Here is a 23,399-nt window from a genome sequence, read left to right as displayed (position 1 = left end):
AACTTTGTAGAGGCTCCCTGAAAAAGGACTGCCTTTTCTGTCAGTATTTTTGCTTTGTACAGGACACTTCTTGTCGAGGATTCTAATCAATCAACAGAGTAGTGTAAATAGAAAATCTGTTTCATGACAATAGCTGATACGAAACGTGTTACACTGGTGCTTAGTTCCCAGCACGTTTGGTGCTGCTGATTATGTTTGTGAGGGCGAACATATCAGTTTACATTGAATGCTTTTTGTTAACTCTGTACATTTGCGGGCATTGTTCTATGGTTTACTGCATGCATTGAGAGAAATGCAAGAATGCCAACGCACAATCTCAAAGGAAAAAAATATCAACACTAGAACAGCTTGGTTCCGCGTAGTAACTATTTGCAAGGCATCTTCACCGCCGCCTTCTTTGCACCTGCACCTCCTTCTATTAATGCATCTTACGCAGCAATTAATTTAATCTCTGGTGGATTGGTTCCCTTCCTGCCGGCAATCAGGTAGATTAAATGAAGATTTGTGCCTTCGCCCTGCGGTATTAAAGCTGAAGGGTCTTCACTTCTACGCTGTCAGAGCAGCGCCCGCTGCAAGGGTTTGAGATGCTGGAATGGGGGCAGAGGGGCAATCAGCGCAGGGCGGGTAGGGAAGAAACTCTGTGTCATGCGTCGAGGAGTGACAACCCCCAGTGGTTAATTACTGCCACAGGATGAGCACCAGGGCTGATCACAAAACGGGATAAGTTCATTAAGATCAAAAAGTGAAGTTAATTGGATTCATATTTTCAGTCATTTAGCACCCAAGAGATTCAATGAAAAAAAGGCTCCTTCAACAACAAAAAAAGAGACACCAAATGTGGTCTGCCTTACAAATTCTCCATGCAGTCGACAATGGTAAAAGTAAATGGAAACTGATTGGACGACGTCATACACCTTTCCAATTTCTGATGTAGACCTTTGCATGAACATGTCACACCGTTATCATCTCCAATCAGAACCAGTGCATATTTTATCTCCAGCAGTAATAGTTTGGAACCAACCATAGGAGGCCTCCATTGAACATTGACTTTCATTGAATTCCTGCCCTTTGCGATCTTACTGGCCACTGTTGCTGAGCAGGGATAAGAACCAAACATTTGACATGACCTCTAAACTTGTGCCGGGTGTTTGGAGAAGGGACTTTCTGTATGACATCTTCAACCTTGCACCTTAACATTATATTCAATGTGAGCGAATGGACAAAATGTCTGATCTTGGGCCCTCACTGCATCCAGCGGGAAACCCTTCCTTATAGCATGATGACTGGCAGTGTACTGACCTTTAATGGATTTCCCCCATTTGAGCCTAAAAATGAGCAGTAGAGATATTCCAATGAGTTACTAGAAAAAATACTTTGTAGTGTTTGCCTTTGATGACTTTAAGCTTGGAATCGGAAACACGACAGGTCTTGCAGTCAGTAAATTCTGCACCTCAGTCACCTGAAAGAATATTTGTGGGTGCGGTTATTTTACACCATACAGTAGGAAGATAGGAACATATCTCACTGCCTTAGCCGTTAAATTCAAACAATGAAAGAGTTGTTGTTTCTCAACTACAAGACTTTTTTGAACCCCACTCGTTCGGACCGTATCAATCTGGTCTCCGCCCGTTCCATGGCTCTGATTCTGCTCTCATGAATATCAGTGAGGGTCTTCTCTGGAACATAGACAAAATCATTTATCAGTTGTAATCCTTCTCAATCTCTCTGTGCCATTTGACATGCTGGACCACAAGGTTCTTCTCAAAAAGCTCTCTTCCATTCCTAGAGTTTCTGACTCTGCACTCCCATGGTTTATCTCTTTTAAAATACCTCATAAGTCTTGTCATTCCCTGGATGGAGTGGCCACCAACAAGGGTCTGCCCCGTTTCCATTGCTATTTAATATCTATGTGAAACGGGTCCATGATTTGCTATCTAAAATGGAAGCTACTTTACCGTGTTCATCAGACAACACTCAATGATTTTTAAACTCTCTGGTTGTCCCTTGACTGAATATGTTAGGTTGCCTGAGACTCTCTCTCAAGTTCAGAATGGGATGCAAAGTAACTGACTCAGTCTCAACACCTCGAAAACTGAGCTGCTGGTGGTAACTCGTACTTCTATAACATCTATAATTACTCAACAACCTTGTCTTCACCCTGAGTTGGGTAGTATTATGCCAACAAGCAAAGTCAAATCTCTAGGGAGTTCATCATATTAGATGTTTCTTCTCAAATCAACCACACTTCGAGTAATTAGTCACATTATTGGAGACTATTTAAACAAATCTGTCCTTGCCTATCCGTTGATCATCTAGCCATTACTGTCCGTGCAATAGTTGGTTCCAAGCTTGCCTATTGTAACTCGCTACGTGTGGGTTTCCCTAAGTCACTTTATCATTATCCTTAACTCTAGGTTCTGTTGATTATTACTGCCAGAATTGTCCTGGATTTATCTCATTGTGAGCACATCACTCCAGCCTTGATGCACCTTCATTATTTGCCAGTATCTGCCAGGATGATTTTGTTCAGTGACTACCTTTTTTGCACAGATGCCTTCATGGTAGGGAACCTATAGATATGGCATGTGGCAATAGATTGTCTCCCCACTCTTCTGACCGACCATGTCAACCATCTCTTGCAAACTTGCTGATTGTTCTCAGATTCAGATTCAACTCTGCTGGTGGCCAAGGTTTCTCTCTGGAAGGCTCCAAAATCTACAATAATTTACCGTCCCTCCGTAGGTCAGATTCTCAATTGGGTAACTATAGGAAAGCGCCAAAATCACATCTCGTTCAGCCATTTCTGTCATGTAAACTCTGTGATTTGAGCAAGTAGTTTCTCTATTCTTTTTGCTAGTGCTCACATGCCCTAGGGTTTGAGCACTTTATAAATATACAAAAGCAAAGAAAATACAACAGTACTTTTAATTGTTTTAAGAAATCTAAATAAAATCACCCACGCTTTAGTGATCTCCTAGAATGGAACACTGTCTGCTGCCACAACATTTTCGAAAAAGGAGTTAGTTGTGGCTGATATCTGGGTGCAAGCATACATGTGTCCCTTCTTTTCACCGAGTTTGGTTACATAGGGGCTCATTACCAGTAAGGCGGTGCAGGAAAACATTGCCAGTAACGAAATTACTGCCACTTTTCTGTGTACCGCCATACTACGAGTATGGCCCAGGAGTGGGGAATTTACCTTCAGCATCATGCTGGAAGTAACTCCTGCCACTTTCTGCCAAAAACCGGCAAAATGTGCAGAATTACCGTGGCGGTAAATCCAGCAGTGGTAATTCTTCAACTCCCATGGAGTTCAAAGGACACTCAAAAAATGGGGATTTCTTCAACTCCCATGGAGTTGAAAGGACACTCAAAACATGGGGATTAACTCTGCCAACGCCCTTTGAAATGCTGCAGTAATTCCGCCAGACCAAGTTATTCCATTGGGCGGCATTCCCGCGGAAACAAACATTTATCATAATGGCTACTAGCTCTTTTTTTTAGATATCACACCGTGTGACCCGTTTTTCTCTGACATCTCTCCCCCAAAGTCACAAAACTCACCCCCAAATATCAAAACTGAATGGCTGAAGGCATGACTAATTGAGTTGGCTTCATTGCTATGAAATTAGGTCAGGAGATGCCATTTCTATGTGGGGTGCCACTTGTTAGAAGGAGGAGGAACCCCCAGCCTCTTTTTGGGTTTGTACCCACAAGCTATTTATGGGTTTGTTTTTAATCACAGTGGTCATGTTCTCAGTTTCTTGATTGTACACCTGGTTGCCTTCGTTCCTCAGTGGGACCATGAGCTGGGACAGTTATTTAATGGGCACCCCTCTTCATTATGTAGTCCCTATTCTTTTTCGATTCATTTGTGAAGTCCACGCTTTGCCCTCAGTTGTGGACACCAAAGCAGGACGGGACCTTTGTTAACACTTCTTCAGAAAGCATTTGCGTGATGCTTTTCTAAATGTAGACTGTCTGATTTTATCCCACTGCACAGATGTACACATCTGTTTCCAATCAGTGCCCCTTTACCTGCCCATATTAGGATAATAGCAACCGGGTCCTGGCGAACTCAGTGTAAAATCTTGGATACAGGCTTGGAAAATGCTTAGATACTCAGTGTCAGAGCGAGGCATGACAAGTCGATCCCAGATGTTATGAAGAAGACTATGCAGATGGACAGGATGATGCAAAAGTTGTCAGGTATTAGGTAGACCGTGAAGGTCACTATACACAGAGAGACCACTTTGCATCTGCCATACCATCGCGTTCGGACAGCAGCTTACAAAAGGCAGCGAACACACACATGATATTGTCATCATTTTCTCGTGTACATCGATTTGTGTGGATATTTCCATAACGATAAAGGTGCAACCTAGCAGGGCAAAAGAATAGAGTTCACTCGAAATCCAAAAATCGAATGGATTATCAGTTTTTTTTTAGATTCTCAAAATGGTCCTTGACCCAGCAGCTGCTTTTGAGCTCCTCACCCATTCCACCTACTTGGAGAAGGTTTCATCCAACGGGGAGCTGGGCAAAGGACAGAGGAAGGACACAATAAACCACGTGAAGGGGGCAAACTATTTTGTGAATCCCTCAAATACGCTGTGGGGATGCGGTCCACCCTCTGAAAAAAGTGAGCAGACGCGGTCCACTCGCATGTTTCCTTGACTTGAGCCCCGGTGTCCACCATGTCATACACAGATCTTTTCAGCAAAGGCAGCAACCCGCTGACCACTCCATACTTTGTTCATTGTTCTAATTCTAATCTCTCTGGTCTGACGTCTGCCTACGGTTTATAGTTACAGGCGTGAGGCTATGATAGAGCAGGTGCAATGGACGGCAAGAGAGACTATCGCCCCAACTCGCCAGCATCTGACCTGCCTTCCTGTGGACTTCTGAATCCATCTTATGCTAGCCATTTTCGGTTACTAAGGTCTAGAGCGTTGGGTTTCCTTATTTGCAATCCTGGCTAATGTATGCACAAACTTTGGGACACCCTCCCTCAGCAAATCCAATACAAACCTGCCCACGCATTCTTCCAAAAGACAGTGAAAACCTAACTGTTCAACAAATATCAGTAACTCGTACAGCCTTCTATCCACACTGCACTTGACTCACTATCTATGATGTAATATAATGACCATACTGTTTCCACCCACTTTGTAACGAACTACGTACCGCCTCTAAGCTCTGTGATGCCCCTGGATCTGGACGCTACCAACAAATACAATAAATAAATAAATAAAGATACAATTGCATTACCTAAGACCCAAAGTGTGTCGTTCTGCTCTGCCTGTAAATACTGTGCTATTTTTGGGGGTGTCAGGCATGTTTGGGGAAGGTGGGTGTGGCTCTTTGTTTCTGGAATGCTGGACATTCGTGGCTGTGGCTCTTTGTGTGTGGAATGCCCTCACTGCCTCTCTCGGCCCAAGCCAAGTATCAAATAGCTCATGTCATGAAAGGTTCTCTTTTCTGCTGCGATTTTCCCTTTAGGCAAGTATTTTTTATCAGGGACTTCTGAGACCACAAACGCTTAATTGTACCCCTTTCTTGTTTAGTTTATTGATTGGCCATCGAGGGAAGGTACCCTCACCGGCCTCACGATTTAAGCCAATAAAAGCGACGTGGTACGGAAGCCGCAATGACAGTGCGCTTTTCTTAGCAACAAGGCATGGGCAGTTTCTCGCGCGCGGTGGACGCAGTTTCTCCTTCTCGAGCAGTGATGTTAACAGCTCAGATCCAATGGAGGCTTTTCACTCACAGGGAGGGAGCGTCTGGTGTTTATTTTTTTGTTGTGCAAAGGGTGACAAGGCTGTGACACCTCTCGGCGCGCGGGGCAACTTCCACTGACATCTTCTAAACCGAGCAGACGCACACACCTCTGTGTCAAGAGCATCAGTGAGTGTGGAGACGTGTCATCCGCTAGTCATGTTTGCGGAGCTGAGCCCTGCTGCAGGCATCTGAAGGCTGCCATGGAGGGGCCTCGCAGGTTCTTTGAGTAGCAGGCGACTGGCTCCGGCGGATGTCACTGCGCCTGCCTCGAGGCAGGCGTCCATGATGGGAGCCCTGCTTCGTCCATTGAATGGATGCCAACTTCTACTAGTCTGAAAATGGATGATAATGCAATGTGGGCATCATTAATTATTTTCCCGAGTTACTTCAGCAATCTTCGTGAACCCTTTAGGCGGTTCGACCTTCTTACATGTTTAGATGACTTCTAGCTGAGCGGAATCGCCTTTCCTGCCATGATTAAACAGAGCAGTAGAGGTGAAAGGCAGTAATCTGGTGGCCTAAAGGATACGCGGGGTCATTATCAGGTCAGAAGCAAGAAACAGTTGTAAGAATATTACGCAAAAAAAAAAACGCGCCAAGCAGCCGTAGCCTATCCGACTGAAATGCATTGACTTCCCGACATTTTGTATCTTTTCTAATGTAAGCTTGTGTGTCAACTGAAAAAATGTCTCTGTGCTTGATCTGGAGCGCTGGAATCCAGGGCCGGCCTTACCAGCGGCAGAGCCTCAGGCAGCAAAACAAAAGTATGGCAACCCTGCGCGCCTAGTCATGGAGGGCGGAGGGTGGCACCAAACTATTCAATAATCGCAGTTGCGAAAGCATCAACACCCGATGTTATTAAATGGGCCCCGCTCCCAAGAGTGGGATGCAGTCGATGTGGGGACATCCGCGCCTTCTCCCACCACGCTATCGGACGCCCGGGAGACCCTGCTGGAAACATTGTCGATACGAACCCGTGCTCACTCTCGATGTCTATGATGTCACCATGCCAATCCCCTCTGTGGATCACAGCCCTGAAGTGGATAGCTCCCCATTTACAGTTCTATGCATATTGCATTCTGTATATGCGCCCTTAAATGCTGCACGGCGTTGGGGCCCTCACCATTAGCAAGTAATGGGGAAATATGTCCATAGATCAGGGCACTGGGCAGACAGGCAGACGCACCCTTGCTCGGCAGGTTCTTGCCTAGCCATAGTGTGGCAAAATGCAGGCCACTGAACAGGCATGCACACAGACCTGATGCCAATGACTCAGCGATGGCATACATAAAAGGCATCCATTCTCCCAAGGATCCGTTTGGGCACTGATGTAGCCAGACACACCTCTGGCTTTTAAACACTGTTGAAGTCAAGCTTGTCAGCTGGAGTAAGTAAGCAAGTGCACAGGGCATATTTATTTATTTATTTGTCTATTTGTTGGTTATTTGTAATGTGCACCATAGAGCAAAAAATGTGTTTCAAGACGCATCAAGACAAGGGGGGAATGAGGATGAGGAGGAAGGTATAAAACAAAAACATTCTTAAAAGGTCTTGAAACATTCGGAAGGTGCAAGTCCTATAGCATGGGAGAGGGGGCGGAGAGGAAGTGCTGGAGGCGGGTAGAAGGGAAGAAAACAAACAAAAACCGTCTGACTAGGTCATAAGACGATTTTGAGCATGCAAGTGCCGAAACATGAAAAAAGGGGCACAGGGGGAGAAAGGGAAGTGCAGAGGGGAAGAAAGTGAGAGGTACACTAAATGCAAAACAAGTATAAAAAAAAGTAGTTAAACTGCATCAAGGAAAAACCAGACATGCAACTGTGATAAGCCGGTATGAATGGCTGTAGCCTGGAAAACCTCACCTCATGGAATGAGGGGCTACATCAGGCATGCAGGCATGCATATAAGACTAAGAAACGACATGGCATGGGTGCACACATTTGGAAAGCCTCGCCCTATGGTGCAGGGGGCTACATCACATTTTCAGGTACAAATAGGTAAGGAGCAAAAATTTGACTGCCAACCTCAATGACATCAGATATGCAGAGCAAATGGTTACAATTCAACACTGGGCTGCCTTACTTCAAGGTGAGGGGCTACATCAAGTATGCCAGTACAGGTAGGTAGTGCAGTTCAGGGCTGAGAGTGTCAACAAGTGGATGCAGGTAAATTAGATAGAGAAAGGTGCAGGGCTGAAAGTGATGATCCAGTGATAGAGGGAAGGTAAGGTTCAAACGGTAGCCAGTCATTTATCCCAACCATTACAGAATGGTACATAACAGAGCTGACTATAACACTGAAAACACTGAAAAGATTAAATACAAATATAAAGGGTAGTGAAGTGAGAAGTTAAAATGGGTCAGGATGGGGTTGGAGTCGCGTTATAAGGCTCCATGTTTTGACTGCGATGAAATGTACCACTATGTAATGTACGTCGGTAAAATTACATATAACCGTTCAAACATAGCAGGTACAGCAAGGTAAGCCGTGTTGTCATCATGGGTGAACAGATGGAGAAGCAAAACCACAAGCGAGGGGGGCAACACCAGTAGGTATATAAAGGTAGGTAAAGCAGAATGAAGATGCATTTGATTGACAGCCAGCTTGTGCTACAAGGACACACGTCAGGCACATTACGAAGAACAAATGTGGGGTGCCGGATGGAAGGCGAGTGAGAAGGGATCAAGGAGGAAGGAGGGGGGGGAAGCAATAGGCTGAACAATTTGGCACAGGGCTTCTAGAGCGTGACTAAGAGTGAGCCATAGGGTTATTCATGTGAAAGAAAGTCATGTGACCATGCAGACAAGTGGCGGTCAGAGCAAAGGAGACTGGAGCGAAGAGCAGAATTGCTGGAACAAGCAGGAGAGGTGAGCAGCTAACCAGCAACATAGGAGATGGACCCGATGATGTGGTCCTCTACTGGAGGGGTAAGGATTGCTTGGTGCTCAACTGGAAGATCATAGGACTGAAAGCCACGAGTAAGGATGCATGGGACCGGCACAGGTGCAGGACAACAATTCGGCCACGGCCAGACAGGCGACACAGGGCCTTATAGGTGGGCCTTAGGCAGGGGGCCGGCTTCGCCTCTGTGTGAGCATGTTTGGTGCAGTCAACAGCTGTAAAAGACGACAGACGTTTTTGCATGGTAGAAGGCATCCGGAAAAGCCTTCCGGAAAAGCATTGCAGCCCAGCTGGGCGTACCTACAGCTTGGGGAATGTTGATTTCCTTGTGCGTCTTCATGGCAAAACAGAGGATGTTGCATGGCCACCAAGGGACATCAGACTTGTTTAACTCACTTGGAAGAATGTAGAGTTCAGTTTTATATGGACTGTTACTGGGTGAAATGCCTATGTAACACGTTGTTGTTGCAACATACTGGAATATCATCAGGATTATTTATTATTTTTTAATTTGAATTTGTAAAGCGCACTACCAGCCCAAGGGCCTGGACCAATAATGTGGGTACGCAAGTGACAATACTGTGCGAGTCATCCGAGCACTTCAGAGATTTGTGTTAAACTTGTAGTCACATTTTGGAAACCTGGCACGGCAGATATAACACGGCTAATAGAGCCCTCTTCCTACTTTTATAAGAGTGTCTAGAAGTGGGAGGAATCCAGACTGCAGCGCTAAATAAACATGTGCAGTTATTACATTTGGAGTAGTAAGATTTGGCAGATGGACCTTTAGGGAGGTTATGGCAGGGGAACCAGTGTGCCATTAACTCTGCAAATAGAGGGGGTGAGCTTTGCACACCAGTGGGGGTGTGCGGAATTTGACCATCCGTTTGGTGGGCGTGCACTCGCCTGAGTTTTTTGACATTTTTAATTAAATGGAATGATGGTAGACCAACCTCAGGAACATGTGTGGGGCTAATCCACACACATTTTCCTACGCTCACACCATGACAAATGCATAGAACCGTGTACTCTGGGTGGACACAGCCTACAGGGACATCCGCCCTTTCATATTTAGTTGGAATGTGTTTTTTGTCTTGAAAATCAGCTGCACTTGAATAGGGGTTTTCCACTTCCCTTCGCCACATAATAAATGAGGATTTGCCACAGGATGAATAACTGCTTGCAGTAAAAGCTACAGGAAAGACACTGGATGGGGACTGACACTGTCTTACTGCCACTCATAATCTGGTGTATTTACCGCCAAAACGAGGGGCGGTAATAACAGACTTGCAGTTCTACCAGAGGTAAATCTGACAAACTTGTAAGGAACCCTGTGGACTTTTGCCTCAGATTAAAGCTAGCCCCTGACCCTGTTGTGGCACGTAGAAGCCCCGTGGACGGAAGCCCCGCCCAGTGCCCCCATAAGGCCTCCACACTGGAATGCCTGGCGTATATGAATATACAGCTCCTAGAAGAGGCCGCGCACGGATCCCCCTGCGCCGCTGAGCCTCCACCGAGAACACAAGGTCAGACGCAGTTAACTGCGGGACCGCAAGCAGGTATTTTGTCAACTAAATCAATTGCCTGGAGAGCTGCGTGTTAATAGCAGACAAAAGCACGGGCTTCCTCGGGAAAGAGAGTGCGCCGCAGGCCCCTCCGCTATTGACAGTGACACACAATCAGGCGGCTGTGAGATGACACGAGGTCACCGTTCTGTCCCCAGCGAGCTGGGGGAAAAGCAGGCAACTGCCAGCGCTCAACACTGCGTCTAACAAGTGAGGTTTTACGGGGCCCTCGGGCTCCTGGCGTCTCACTGGCATTGTTCCACCCAAGCACTCTTTGACCCGCGCTGGGCGGAGGGATACGACATCGTAGACCCGCTCCATTAAATTGATATCTTGTTAAGACAAGAGGAGACAGACACTCATGCACGTGCATTCACTCGATATAGCCCCGTGGCCGTGGGGTCTGCAAAGGATGTTAATTCTGAAGAAAAACAAGTTTCTCTTTCGCTTCTCATTCGATGAAGGGAAAACAATCGAATTTGCATTTCGTGGCAGGAAATCTAGTGATGGCTGCGTATTTACTTAGCAGTTTGCAAACAGGTGCACGCAACACTAAACCAGCAGGCGAAACTTTTCCCAAAAGAAGCAGTTTCCGGTGGCACAGTCGAAGGAAAGCCAAACGTCGCAAGGATGTGGGTATTTAGGGCCCGATTCATGGAATTTGTTGCACGTTCAAAGTGACTTTGCAGTGCTGAAATGTGCCTTTGCACTGGCGACACGCACCCTGATTCATAGATCTGTGCAAAGTGTATGTTTGCAGCCCAAAGTCCGTGGACAGTCAGTGCATAGTCATTTTTGCAGTACAAAATGACTTTGCACGGACTTTGCACTGCAAAAATATACCTTGCGCAGTTCCATGAATCAGAGTTTATGTCGGCAGTGCAAAGTCACGTTTCAATGACAACGGCAGTGGGTCTAATTGTGTCTAATTGTATACGGTATTGTGCTGTACTTGGGGTTTACAAAGCGCTCTGTCGCCTGAAAAGGCAGCACGGAGCTGTTGCAGGAACCAGAAAAGCAGAGAAAGGGCAATGCTCTGATAGCTGGGATCATTTAGGGCACGGCAATGTTTTGAAATTTTTATGGAATTTAAGAAAGTTGCCCATGAACCGCCAGGGTATGGTACTGTGGGGCAGTGGGATCAGAGGGAGTAGCATAGTATGCTGTTGCCCATGTTTTAGGGCAGGGGCATTGGAAGGGTATTAACATTGGTAGAGAATAATTTTCCCGGGAGAAGTTTGGGCCCTGAGGACCCATGTACCAGGCACTCCTGAGTGTGCTGGTCTAGTGGCCGGGGCTGGAAGTTATCTCCCTCTGCATTTTGTGACTCTGAACTTCAGACCACCCACTTACCAAGGGGGAAATAGATGTCATGTAACGCCCAAGGAAATAACAGATACATATCTTCCGGAAAACCTTGAGACCCTGTTTAAACACCACCCAATGCACAGTACAAAGGCATTTGAATTGGATCCGCTGTTCTACACAGCCCTAATGAAGGGATTGCCGCACTGGAGATCTACAGTCCCGATGACCCGGAGTAAATAACATTTGTACATCGAGTTTTAAATTACTTGAAGGTGATGTATGGAACATTTGGGCACCCCAAGGTAGACTCCATTACAGCAGTGTAACCACCCGGACGCAAGAGCATTTGTTCAGCTGCTACTGGAAAAAAGAAGACATGATTTTTCTTAATATTTCAAGATAATAGAAACCGGATCAGGTCACAGCTCCAATCTGTAGCTTCATGGTCAGTTGTGAATCAATTAGGAAACCGCGATTACGAACTTGGTGTCGGATGAGAACCTACGTTTAGCCAAAATAAAAGAGGTTTGAATTTAGCATCGTAACACGCTCCATTCATCACCAGTTCCAAACGGAGTGGTAACGATGGAGAGCTCTTCGGTAGCGAAAGCAGCCTTTTCAGGATTTTAATTTCAGTAGACTCTGAACATGTTAGATTAGAGTAGCCCCATATTTTAGCTCCATACAAGACGGATGAATTAGCGCAGGCTCTGAACACCTCCAGAGGCTCTGAGACTGACCTGCCACCATATATGTTTGAAAATGTTTGCACTGCTCCCCTGTGTCTCAAGAAAGATGGAGAAGCCTTTTTTGTTTGCTTCTCCTAGGCACCTCTGTCATCTAGTCTCACACCTAATCACTTAGGTCAACTCTTTCTATGCTAGATTTCTTCCGGTATAAGGGAGAAGCTGTTGTTTTCTTTCTGGACCATAGAAAAAAACCTTTGTTTAAGAAAGTTAATTTCAAGGCCCACCGTGGTGCAGTTGCTCTCAAAAGCTTATAGGGCACTTTCAATGCCCTGAATGGCTATACCAGTTTTGCTTCTCAGAACGGTCTCGTCTTCCAAAAAGAAGCATGCCAATTTTTCTTGCACCTAAGGCAGGGGCGTTTATCTCCAAATGACCCAAAGCATTCACCAACTTGTTGATGTACAAGTTGAAGAGTGTTGCTGCCAGGACGCAGCCCTGTCTTACGCCTTTGTTTACAGGGAAACAATATGTTACTGAGTACTTCATAACTTAAATAAAACATCTGACTGCCAAAAAGCCCGCAATTATTGGGGGAAACATCAAAGGACTTATCCTGTAGATACACTAAGTACAAGTGCCACAGTGTCATTTGGCTGATGTTTCTATTTGTAGGTTTATTTTAGTTTGCTTTAAAGTTAACACCGATAGCAATGGCACTACTTTGATTGTCCTGAAGCAGGATCAAATTAAATATTGTATAACAGCTGAAACACATGTCGATGCACCTGATTTAATCTTAGTTTAATTTTTTGCATTTATCAATGTAGACACTGTTATGATTTAGCCTTGATAAAGCCCTAAGGGGCGACCCCCGTGGCCACAGAGTTGGCTGTTGAAAATGTGTTTGGTTCTTTTACAAAGACTGCTTAGAATGCAATTGGTTTTATATTAAATAGTGATGTTTATTTTGGACACTAAACATTTTTTGGGGGAGGCTTTTATACTTTGGGAAAATACCTGATCAATATGTTCTGTGATTGTCAAATTCTACTCACAACACTGACACATCCATGACTGTTTGCAGTGTTAAAAGGATACCACTAGTCTTATTTTTTTAATTAAACAGCTACTCACTTTATAAGTCGTCACTTGAGCTCATTTTCCGTACTCTTTATATGTACTGGTCTCACCAGCATGTGGTTGTGTTCTGGGGCTTGAGGAGCACAGCTGTCTGACTCCTTTCCACCATTAGGAAATGTTGTAGGCTCTTGACTAAGAGGGCCTGGTTCCTTGGGTACCCACAACCTCATTTTGTTTTCAGCTTTTAGATGACCGTCACTTTGTGAAACTAAATATCCCCTGAATTTGAGGTGAAATATCCATCTAATGAGGCAAAGGAAGATGGAATAGCTATACAGTTGCCTGGGCACACAGTAGGTAGGGCCAACAGCCCAGGGGATTTCGTCCGACACACAACCAGCTTTCAAAACTGTGATCTAGCATACCCAAACTTTAATAATTAAGGGCCCATTAAATGTGGGCAAGATTCTGGTTCAGAATATTAGGTGACAATATATGTAATGTAATGTAAGTGGTGTAGGAACAAGTAGTGTGATTGTCAACTACTGCAAGAATTTTTTTAGTTTGACTCCAGTGTACAAATGATGATGGTGTTGCAGCCGGTGCGTGGTTTAGCTCTGATGTGAGACACATATGTGAATCATACAAACCAAAGACAGGTGTGAGCATAGTATAGCTTTAATTAATTGAATAGAATGACATGGCACATCATGACAGTGTAGGCTAACAATGAACACACTAATTACTAAGTATTAGCCTTTAACTTTAATCCAGTGGTCTTGTATAGTGCCCATCTACCACTTTTGGTGGTACAGCGGGAAAGGCAGATGCGGAACTTGTGAGGCTGACAGGTGCAGATAGGACATACCCAGTTTCTGAGTGGTCATATGCTTGCTAAGGGTTTGGCCAAGAAACATGGTAGTATGTTATCCATAGGGAAGATCTGATAGACTACAGTGCTTTGGGTCTTGTTAGCCGCTGATGTGGGAGAGTGTGACAGGGCCAAAGAGAAGAACTTAGTTGTCGCTCATTAGTGTTAATGTGCTAATGGCTCAGTATTTGGTGGCCATCTGTGGGGGGATTTTGTGTGTAGTGTTAGGATGTAGGACGTCTTAGAGGGGAGATGGTTAGACAGGGGAACTGGAAAGTAGGCAAAACAAACGCAGCCCGTCACTCCTATTACTGGCCTCTTGCATACAGCTTCCATTTCTCTAGCTGACACTGCCTCTGTCAATCTACTCTCTCTCTCTCTGTCTTGCTCTCTCACAGTGATACATTATTTCCCATGTGCAACAGACAGGCATCTGCTAGATGAGGGGCAAGGGGCATTCGCTAAACTACAGTCAATTACCATAAGCTACAGCTAAGGCTTATGGGAAGAAAGAAACTTTTGGTTCAGGGAAAGAGCTGCTTGAAATTTGGGGGCCACAGTCAATCATTTTGCCTTGCTTAGCGTGCTGGTTGGCAGGCTGAGAGATGCCCCAAAGCTCACTCTACAATGCTGAGGTGCTGTGCACGGTAGTCTGCTGGGCATTCAGCCTGTCAGGGCAAAATGGCATTTATAAGGTGTTCGTCAGCAACTAAGATGGACAATGAAGCTGAATAAAATCCTGTGTCTTGGGCCATTGTGTTAGTAATCATGAAGACCCATGTTTGAGAAAATTACGACCTGCCAGGGTGGAACGTATTTTTCTCTGCCAAGCGAAAGTCGTGTGGTATCGCATCACAAAAGTAATCTGAGCAAAAATACAGCATATACATTTCTTCCTGGCACAGCATTGGGGTGCCTGGCAGAGGTATGGTGCCCTATGAAGCCCTCCACTATCCCCACCACCCGTAACAGAGGATGATGTTTCTGAAAAGTCTATGGGCCTCATCACACGGACGGCGGTAAGGGTTAACGGTCACCGTTAATGGTAACGGTGACCATTAACCCTTACCGCCAGACTACGAGGTCCCTTTGCGGGTTGGGGAATTTAACGCCTGCTTTTTGCAGGCGTTAAAACCCAACCCGCAAAGGGACCTTGGTGCTAATTACGCACCGCAAATTTGCGGTACCGTAATTAGCACCTTCCCCATTCCCATTATGCCCTATGGGGCAAAAATGGGAATGGGGAAGTGCAATGGTGGAAGGGGGAATTACCGCCCCACCAACCTTGGAGTAGGGCGGTAATTCCCCTTTCCACCAAGGCGGTGCCGGTAATTTACCGGCATGGACCAAGGTGCTAATAGCACCTTGGTCCACCGCCTACCGTGTAATGAGGCCCTATGGCTACTCCCCCACTCAGTGCTGGAAATGGGAAAAATGTTCTGAGGTCCCATGACGCGGGAAAAAGAGAGTGATGGCGTGGGTCTAGGAGTGGAGCCATGCCAGACAAGTGGCAGGCTTTTAAAAGGTGTAAAAACACATGGCTAAAATAACAAACATGACTTGAACTGTGCAGAAATGATATAAGAGAGCCTGACATGCAGAGGAGCAAAGGTAGCCTGATTCTTGCTTCCTTTTCCACATGCTGAATAGACGCCTACAATTACCATCATGCAGATCAATGTACGCCTAAAAAGTATTACCTCTCTAGAAAGCAAAGCAGTGCAAGAAAAAGCAACTCTTTTCAGTCGTGTGTCACACGGCGTGCATGTTGATGCATGCTTGCCATTTTTATTCATCCACCAATTGCACATTTTATCAGGCTATAGCCACTCACAGGCATTCACTGCGGCTGCGCCGGCTGTACAATACCCTTTACTGCACTTGCATGCGCTCAAGTTCAAAAGAAAACAAAGACAAGCCAGAGCTGTACTCTTTGGAGCTTGGAATGTCTCTGACCTCTGAGAGTGGCAGGTCACCGTGGGTGCAGTGTATTGATGTGGCTCAGCAGGGGGCGCAGACCGTTTATTTGTCCAGATTCACGATTCATGGAGACACTTTTTTCGGATTCAAAATCCGGAAAAATGGGTCCCAATTCCGACACCGGCCTTACTTGAGTACAGCTCAAAAATGGGCAAATACATAACTAAGCACTGCTTGAGCCAGATCTTATTTTTGGGAATGAAGGGTTGGTGTAATGCAGGTGATCATGACACAATACAAAGGTCATTGCATCTAATGCCATTGCATCGACATTTTTCCATCTAAAAAATGTCCATTGAATGCATATTTTTGGGGGGTAAAGGGTTAATTTATGTTTAGGCGTACTATAAAGGGTAAAAAACGGGGGTTGGGGAAAATGCATTTGATGCACATTTTTTAGATGGAAAAAATGTGATGCAAATGCATGTCGATGCAATGACCATAAACCAATACAAAGGAGTTAAACTTTCATTTCTTCTGAGAAATTTACGAACTGATCAAGGCCACCTGTTCAGGTTCTTTCAACTGTGAAGGGCAAACGGGATGGATCAGCTGCTCTTCATCTACCATCAATGGATGTGTGTTTGCCTTTAATTAAGCAGCACAACACCCCTCTGAGGGCTGTTGCCAGTCTTTAACAGCCATAGTAAACATGCCCGAGAGAGTGAGGTCTTTCACAGGACCCATGGCTTGACACCAGTAGGTACAGCCAAAAAGGGGTTCTTAGGGCTAGTAGCTCCCGGGCCAAAGATGCGGGAAGCAAAGGCCCCACTTTGTGAATGAAAACAGAGGCTGCTGCAAGTGGGTGAGCTGCAGTTCATGAATTTAGAACTAAAAAAGTTATGACCACCACTGAAATGAAACACAGGTCTCTGCACAGCCACCTCTTCCTTTGCCATGGCCGGTGTTGGCAGGGGCTGGCAAGGAGGAATGAGGCTTGAGTGCGATGTGGCGGCATCTGTCTGGAGAGTGGTGTAGTAAGCAGTGAAGAATGTGCCAAGGAGAGGAGAGGGGTGGTGAGGGAGCGGGGAAGGAGAACAGGTTGAACACGACCCGGCTGAGAACATAGACGCTCTGGGAATGAGGTGCCGGCCAGTAACTTGGAATGGTGGCTTTCATCTTCAAATGCAGAGGCGTTGCTAGGGGGGAGGCCATAGGGAGGTATAGCCCCGGGTGTTTTGGTTGTAGTCCCGGATAGAAGCTCAGGGGTTACAACCAAAAAGGCTAGATAGCCCCCAGTCCCGACTGTCCCCAAATTAGCATAGCCCCGGATCTTTTCCAGACCTAGCAACACCCCTGTTCAAATGAAGACTACATTCTGGCAAAGCCGACTGGATGATGTGGGTTCTTCCGCTGCTAATTGTCCAGGCGCATTGTACGATTTTCCTTTGTGATTGCCCTAATGCACATGTGAGCATTGTTAAAATTACAAAAAAACTCTTGACACAAATGTTGTGGGAACATGGATGGTCATTTTGCAAGGTGACCTTCATTCCAGAGAAATTATTTCAAAATACACAAGCCCTCCCGGCTGTACAGATAGCTACCTATTCCTGTGTCACAAGGCCGTCCTGGTACATGATCGTTGAAAGTTCACTGTGATGTCATTGTTTTCCATGGGTTTATCTCATTATGTTCTTTCCTCATTATTGGCCTGCCCAACATTTTACCAAAGTTAAGGCCACACAACTATGGGGTCGGAATTATGGCGCTGTACTAAAGAGCATATACAGTGCTTTATCTCAGCATTTTTCAGAGACCGGTAAAACAATGGTTCGTGCCACGGGTTTGTGGGCAATGGCTTATGATAACTGAGGAAGCTGCCTACAGTACGCATACTCGTGTTTACATTCATAGATGACTGATATCCAATGGAGTTCAAAGATAACCATTGCCTCGCAGAATCATGAATGGAAATGCCCCGCAATGTAGCAGTTGTGCTGGTAGGGTTTGGTATGTGCAAGACCTGATACCAAAGGCGAACACAACAGTGGCGGGGTTGAGGGGCAATGTGGAGGTTGCATAGGGTGTGTGGTGTTGCATGTTGCGAGAAGATTGGGTATTAAGAAAGGAGTGAGACTTGTGATCGTCTTCCAAGCACTGGGTATGTGTGTATGTTCTACTCAATATAGGCACAGCTGTTATCCTCTATTAACGATGGAGGTGCTCGGGCAACAGGAAGTGAGTACACTAGCTTGGCGTGGTGTTGATCTTTTCTATTTATCCCTCAAGTTATTACACATTTTCAGTGTTTGGCCGGTTCTTAAATAATAAAAAAAAATAAGATATCCTTCTTTTCCTGCCAAGTAGAGGATGTAAAAATAGAAAAAACGTGATTTTGGTATTCAGAAAGCGGGCATGACAAATGCACAGCCCGCGTTGTACGCGGCGCCCAGGGAGATGTAAACACATGTCTAGTTGTTGTGAATGCTCACACGGTGATTTGTTGGTTTGATTCTGCAGGTCGTGATTTGGCAAGCACAACCCTCCCAGGATACCCTCCACACGTCCCCCCTGCTGGACAGGGCAGCTACTCTGCTCCAACGCTGACAGGAATGGTGCCTGGTGAGTCTTTAGATCAGCCGCTCAGCGCAGCGCTGTCCTGGGTTCGCTCTCTGCTCATGCATGCAACAGACAGAATTACTGCTTTAGAAGAAAAAAAAAACAATAGAATGTAAAACAGACAAACGTCTAGCTCCTTCCTTTGAGACTTGGAGTGTGCACGCCTGCCGTCTGTGGCAGACAGATCTGTCCTGTTGCACGTGGGGGTCACCGGGTGCTTCGCTCCGCGCCATAGGCGCGCGATTCCTTTCGAGAACTGCCACCATCTCATGTCCTCACTGTATCCATTTTACTTTTTTTTCATTTGTAGCTGTTCTGTTATTTTAGCTATTGGATTCCTATGTGTTTTGCACCACCCAACACATTTGTATGTGTTGGGTGCACAATACATAACATTATGATGCATGCAGTGACACTATAAAGTCTTATGTGCTCCATGTTTAGGAATTTATGGGGAATGTCCAGGATTCTGCAATCAGTTCTGTTTTCTCTAGACATCCCGCTTGGTCTCACTGCAGACTGGTCATGGCACATGTCGGATTAGCTAGCCAGGCATTGCCGACAGGGTAAGAAGTGAAGCACTACAATCTGGTGGATTTACTTCAGCAGAGGTAGCCAAGCTGTCACCCTCCAGATCTTTTGGCCAATTGGCCTACAACTCCCATGATTGCTCACCATAGACCGTGCTGGCTGAGGCTTATGGGGCATGTGGGTAAAACATTTAGAGGATGACTGGTTGGCTACCACTGCACTACAGATGCGATAGCCTACATATAAGGGTGTTTAGGAAGCACTCCTTCCAGATTAACCTGCTCTACTTAGGTAAGAAGGCATTACAGACAAGACAAGGAAGAAAGACTGCGTGAATGGGATCAACCAAGTGGAGCATGTATGCACCAGTACACAAAGGCTAGAAACAACACACAAAGGGTCAAATGTTCTCTTGTTTTTGTTCTTCTTTCATCGCCACTCACGGGTGTGCATACGTTTTTATTATTCTCAAACTTTCCGTGAGAGTCTGTCATACCACTCGAACCAAGCTCTGCCTGCTCGTAGTAGCATTGGTAAACACTAGAAGCATTTGCAAACGACTCCTGTGGACATACTAAACCTTTCCAAACAACTCATGTGGGGAGAAGTTAATGTGACTGAAAGTCTTATACTAATCTACAAGAGCTGCAGCTCAGTCTCAGCAGTATAACATAGTCCCACATTGTCATTTTAAGAAAAACACTTTTGTTTCAAAAATGATAATTGAAGCAACAGGTATCTCTCTTTAAACGTCACTCAATACATCCAGACATTCATAAGTGATACATTGATTCGACAGATCTTTTGGAAATACACAATTTATTAATATGAACAGGAATTTTATAACATTCCATTGTGTACAATATCTCTCAAAATCATTGTTTTGCTTCCAGTTATTTAGGCATACACTTCAACATGTACTTGACATCTTATGGAATGTAGATGACTACATTCGAAGAGTAGTTTACATTTAAGAATCATGTTCTTCTTTGAAAAACATGACCTTATCTTGTTGAAAAAAAGACACTGGCCCTCATTACGACCCTGGCGGAAATCGCGGTGCAAAATGCACCATGGAGCACGGCGGAAAGCTGCCGATAGCGCCATGGGGGTTGGCGGATTTTCCGCCCCATTCCGACCTTGGCGGGGCGGTAAATCCCCATTCCCCATTTTACCCTTCCCCATTCCCATTTTTGCCCCATAGGGTATAATGGGAGTGGGGAAGGCGTTAATTACGCCACCTCAAAATACGGTGGCGTAATTAACGACAAGGTCCCGTAGCGCCATGGATTTCTCCGCCCGGAGAAACCAGGCGGAAAACGCTCCATGGCGCTACGGATACTCGTAGTAGGGCGGACGGGTCCGCCGCGAATAACGCTGGCGTAAACCCACTCCGCCAGGGTCGTAATGAGGCCCACTGACCTTATTGAAAAGGTTATCAACAAAAGCTTCAGTCCCAACATGTGGCATATGCTCGATGTTGTGAGAGGTACACAACACGCTTAAAGATTGTGGAAAGTCATGGTTAAAAGATCAAACACCACTCCTAATCTCTATCTCATGGTGGTGTACATACACACCCATTAGGGAGCAGGACTTTACGTACATTTGAACTCTGGGATCAGAAATATATGGTAACATGTAGACTATTCCTGCTCAATCTGTTGTAAGTAAGTGATTGTACACACTTAGATTCCTTCCCTGCAAGAGATCCTCCTGGGTCGCCTAGTAGCAGCCTAGTTAAAACCATGCTTTGCCAGCCTTTTCCTTACAAGATAGTACACAGTAAATATGGTTCTGATCAAAGGTTATGTGACTGGTGCTGGTGATTCCACACCCAAATAAATTAGTTCATTTCAGACCATAGTGAAATGGCGAAAAACCATAATGCTCATTCCAGAAAAGTCCTGGCTACAAGAGACTTACCCAGAGTCTTTAGCTCACTATCTTTCACAGAGGAGAAATATCCCAAACATATCAGTCTTTGTCCTGCCCTGGGGCAGTCCAGCACCGAAATGCTAGGCAATTCTCCTCTGAACAAGAGTACCAACAGAAACCCCAGACACGTGTTTCGGTCTGGTTGGACCTCATCAGTAGGGTGGATCTGTGCCTCTCTAAGAATAGTGAGCAAGGGGTCCACGTCTGGATTCCCCTAGTAACTAAGGGTGAGACCCAAAGTTACTTGAATATGCAAATTAACAAGGGGGGTGCTGGGAGTCCCTCTGCCAGACATTAGTCCTGGTTACGAGAGACTTACCCAGAGTCTTTAGCTCACTATCTTTCACAGAGGAGAAATATCCCAAACATATCAGTCTTTGTCCTGCCCTGGGGCAGTCCAGCACGTTTCTGGGGTTGCTGTTGGGACTCTTGTTCAGAGGAGAATCGCCTACTATTTTGGTGCTGGACTGCCCCAGGGCAGGACAAAGACTGATATGTTTGTGATATTTCTCCTCTGTGAAAGATAGTGAGCTAAAGCCTCTGGGTAAGGTTCTTGTAACCAGGACTCATGTCTGGCATTGAGTCTCCCAGGACCCCCCTTGTAATTTGCATATTTCAAGTAACTTTGGGTCTCACCCTAAATTACTAGGGGAATCCAGACGTGGACCCCCTGCTCATTATTCTTAGAGATGTTCAGCTACACCAAACTGATGAGGTTCAACCAGACCGAAACACGTGTCTGGGGTTGCTGTTGGTTCTCTTGTTCAGAGGATAATTGCCTAGCATTTCGGTGCTGGACTGCCCCAGGGCAGGACAAAGACTGATCTGTTTGGGATATTTCTCCTCTGTGAAAGATAGTGAGCTAAAGACTCTGGGTAAGGCTCTTGTAACCAGGTCTAATGTCTGGCAGAGGGACTCCCAGGACACCCCTTGTTATTTGCATATTTCAAGTAACTTAATTCGCAGGGCACAAATTGCCCATGACTCTGGTGGCTATTCCCAGCATTGCATTACAGACTGTGAGGCTGGGGCATGCTCCCCAAGTATTGCATGTTATACGCCAGGTTCCAAAGATCAGACGTACTGGGGCAACACTGGCAGCATGGATGAACATATTCAAATGAATCCATTTTTGCAAGGCCTTCATGAACATTAATGTCTGGTGCAGTAGCGTGTGCATGTCTTTCTGGAAGCAGTGTTGTATGTTCATTTGCCAGTTGGGGAACTGCAAAAGAGGGCAAGCAGTGGGTGAAGGAAACCATCTAGATGGGTCGGCCATTTTCCAAATGTCGTCACCACACACGCCCACGTGCTCTTCACCTTCAAGATATTAATCCTTGCAGGCGCTTCACTTTCAAGGTAAAGATCCACCCTCAAGCCATAATTTCCGCAGGTGACACTACCCGTGAGTTGGGGACCTGATATATTGTATTGTAACCGTGACCGTAAACTCTTGCTGCATCCATGAAGCATCACACAGGGAAAATACATCATAATGCTGAACGCCCTAAACAGCGTTCAGGGATGAATGCTGATGGAGTTAAGAACAATAAGAAGCTCTTCATTGATGTGTGCTGCTTTGCTGAGGCTACCGTGGAGGCAGGCGGCCGGGCTTCCTATCTTAGGGTGTTTGTCAAAACCAAGTCCACTATTTATGAAAGGAACCCTTTCCTTTGTAATAAAACGGTTAACATCTCGACCGCCCATGCCTGGCCATAGTCGTGATAAGGAAAGGTAGGTACGAAGGACATCAAGTAAAAACTCAGAGCATTGTAAGCATCTTGAGTTTGAGAAGTGCCTTAATGAAAAGAACACCTGTGGCCCACCCTGGGGTGTTAGTTATGACTGCCATCAAAAAGGGGTTATCTTGGGCGGACACCAGCCACTTCCTGCTGAGTGTTAAAACCTGCATTAGCAGCCCTGGTGGCAAGCAGTGGGTACTACAGAGATTATCTTTATCACATACATGTTCTGCAGCATGGAGGGATGGCCACATGAAGCTAATTTGATGACCAGACTCCTTAACATGCTTAAGTCCTCACCTTGAGATGCACACATTTTGACTGAAACACCAGGATTTCCCAAATGTTAATCACTGTGAGAGGTGCTTGAACTTTCTGTTAGCACAACCCAGGTTGGGGGGTTCTGACTGCATGCACATTGGAGTCAAATTGGGGTTTCTGGAAGCACATG

General features: G+C 45.6%; 1 protein-coding gene across 3 annotated transcripts in view; it reads left to right on the top strand.

Annotated features, from left to right (window-relative positions):
• Positions 1–23,399, top strand: part of PAX5 (paired box 5) — a 688,652-nt gene that overhangs the window by 558,420 nt on the left and 106,833 nt on the right. For all 3 annotated transcript variants that reach the window (XM_069630476.1, XM_069630474.1, XM_069630475.1), the window contains one exon: positions 18,639–18,740. In XM_069630476.1, the coding sequence (XP_069486577.1) occupies positions 18,639–18,740 (102 nt within the window). The remainder of the gene's footprint in view (positions 1–18,638; positions 18,741–23,399) is intronic.

Source organism: Ambystoma mexicanum, chromosome 6q (assembly GCF_040938575.1).
Source record: "Ambystoma mexicanum isolate Mex_15411 chromosome 6q, UKY_AmexF1_1, whole genome shotgun sequence".
NCBI lineage: Eukaryota > Metazoa > Chordata > Amphibia > Caudata > Ambystomatidae > Ambystoma > Ambystoma mexicanum.
Note: the sequence above shows the minus strand (reverse complement) of the source record. Positions and strands in the feature narration are given on the sequence as shown.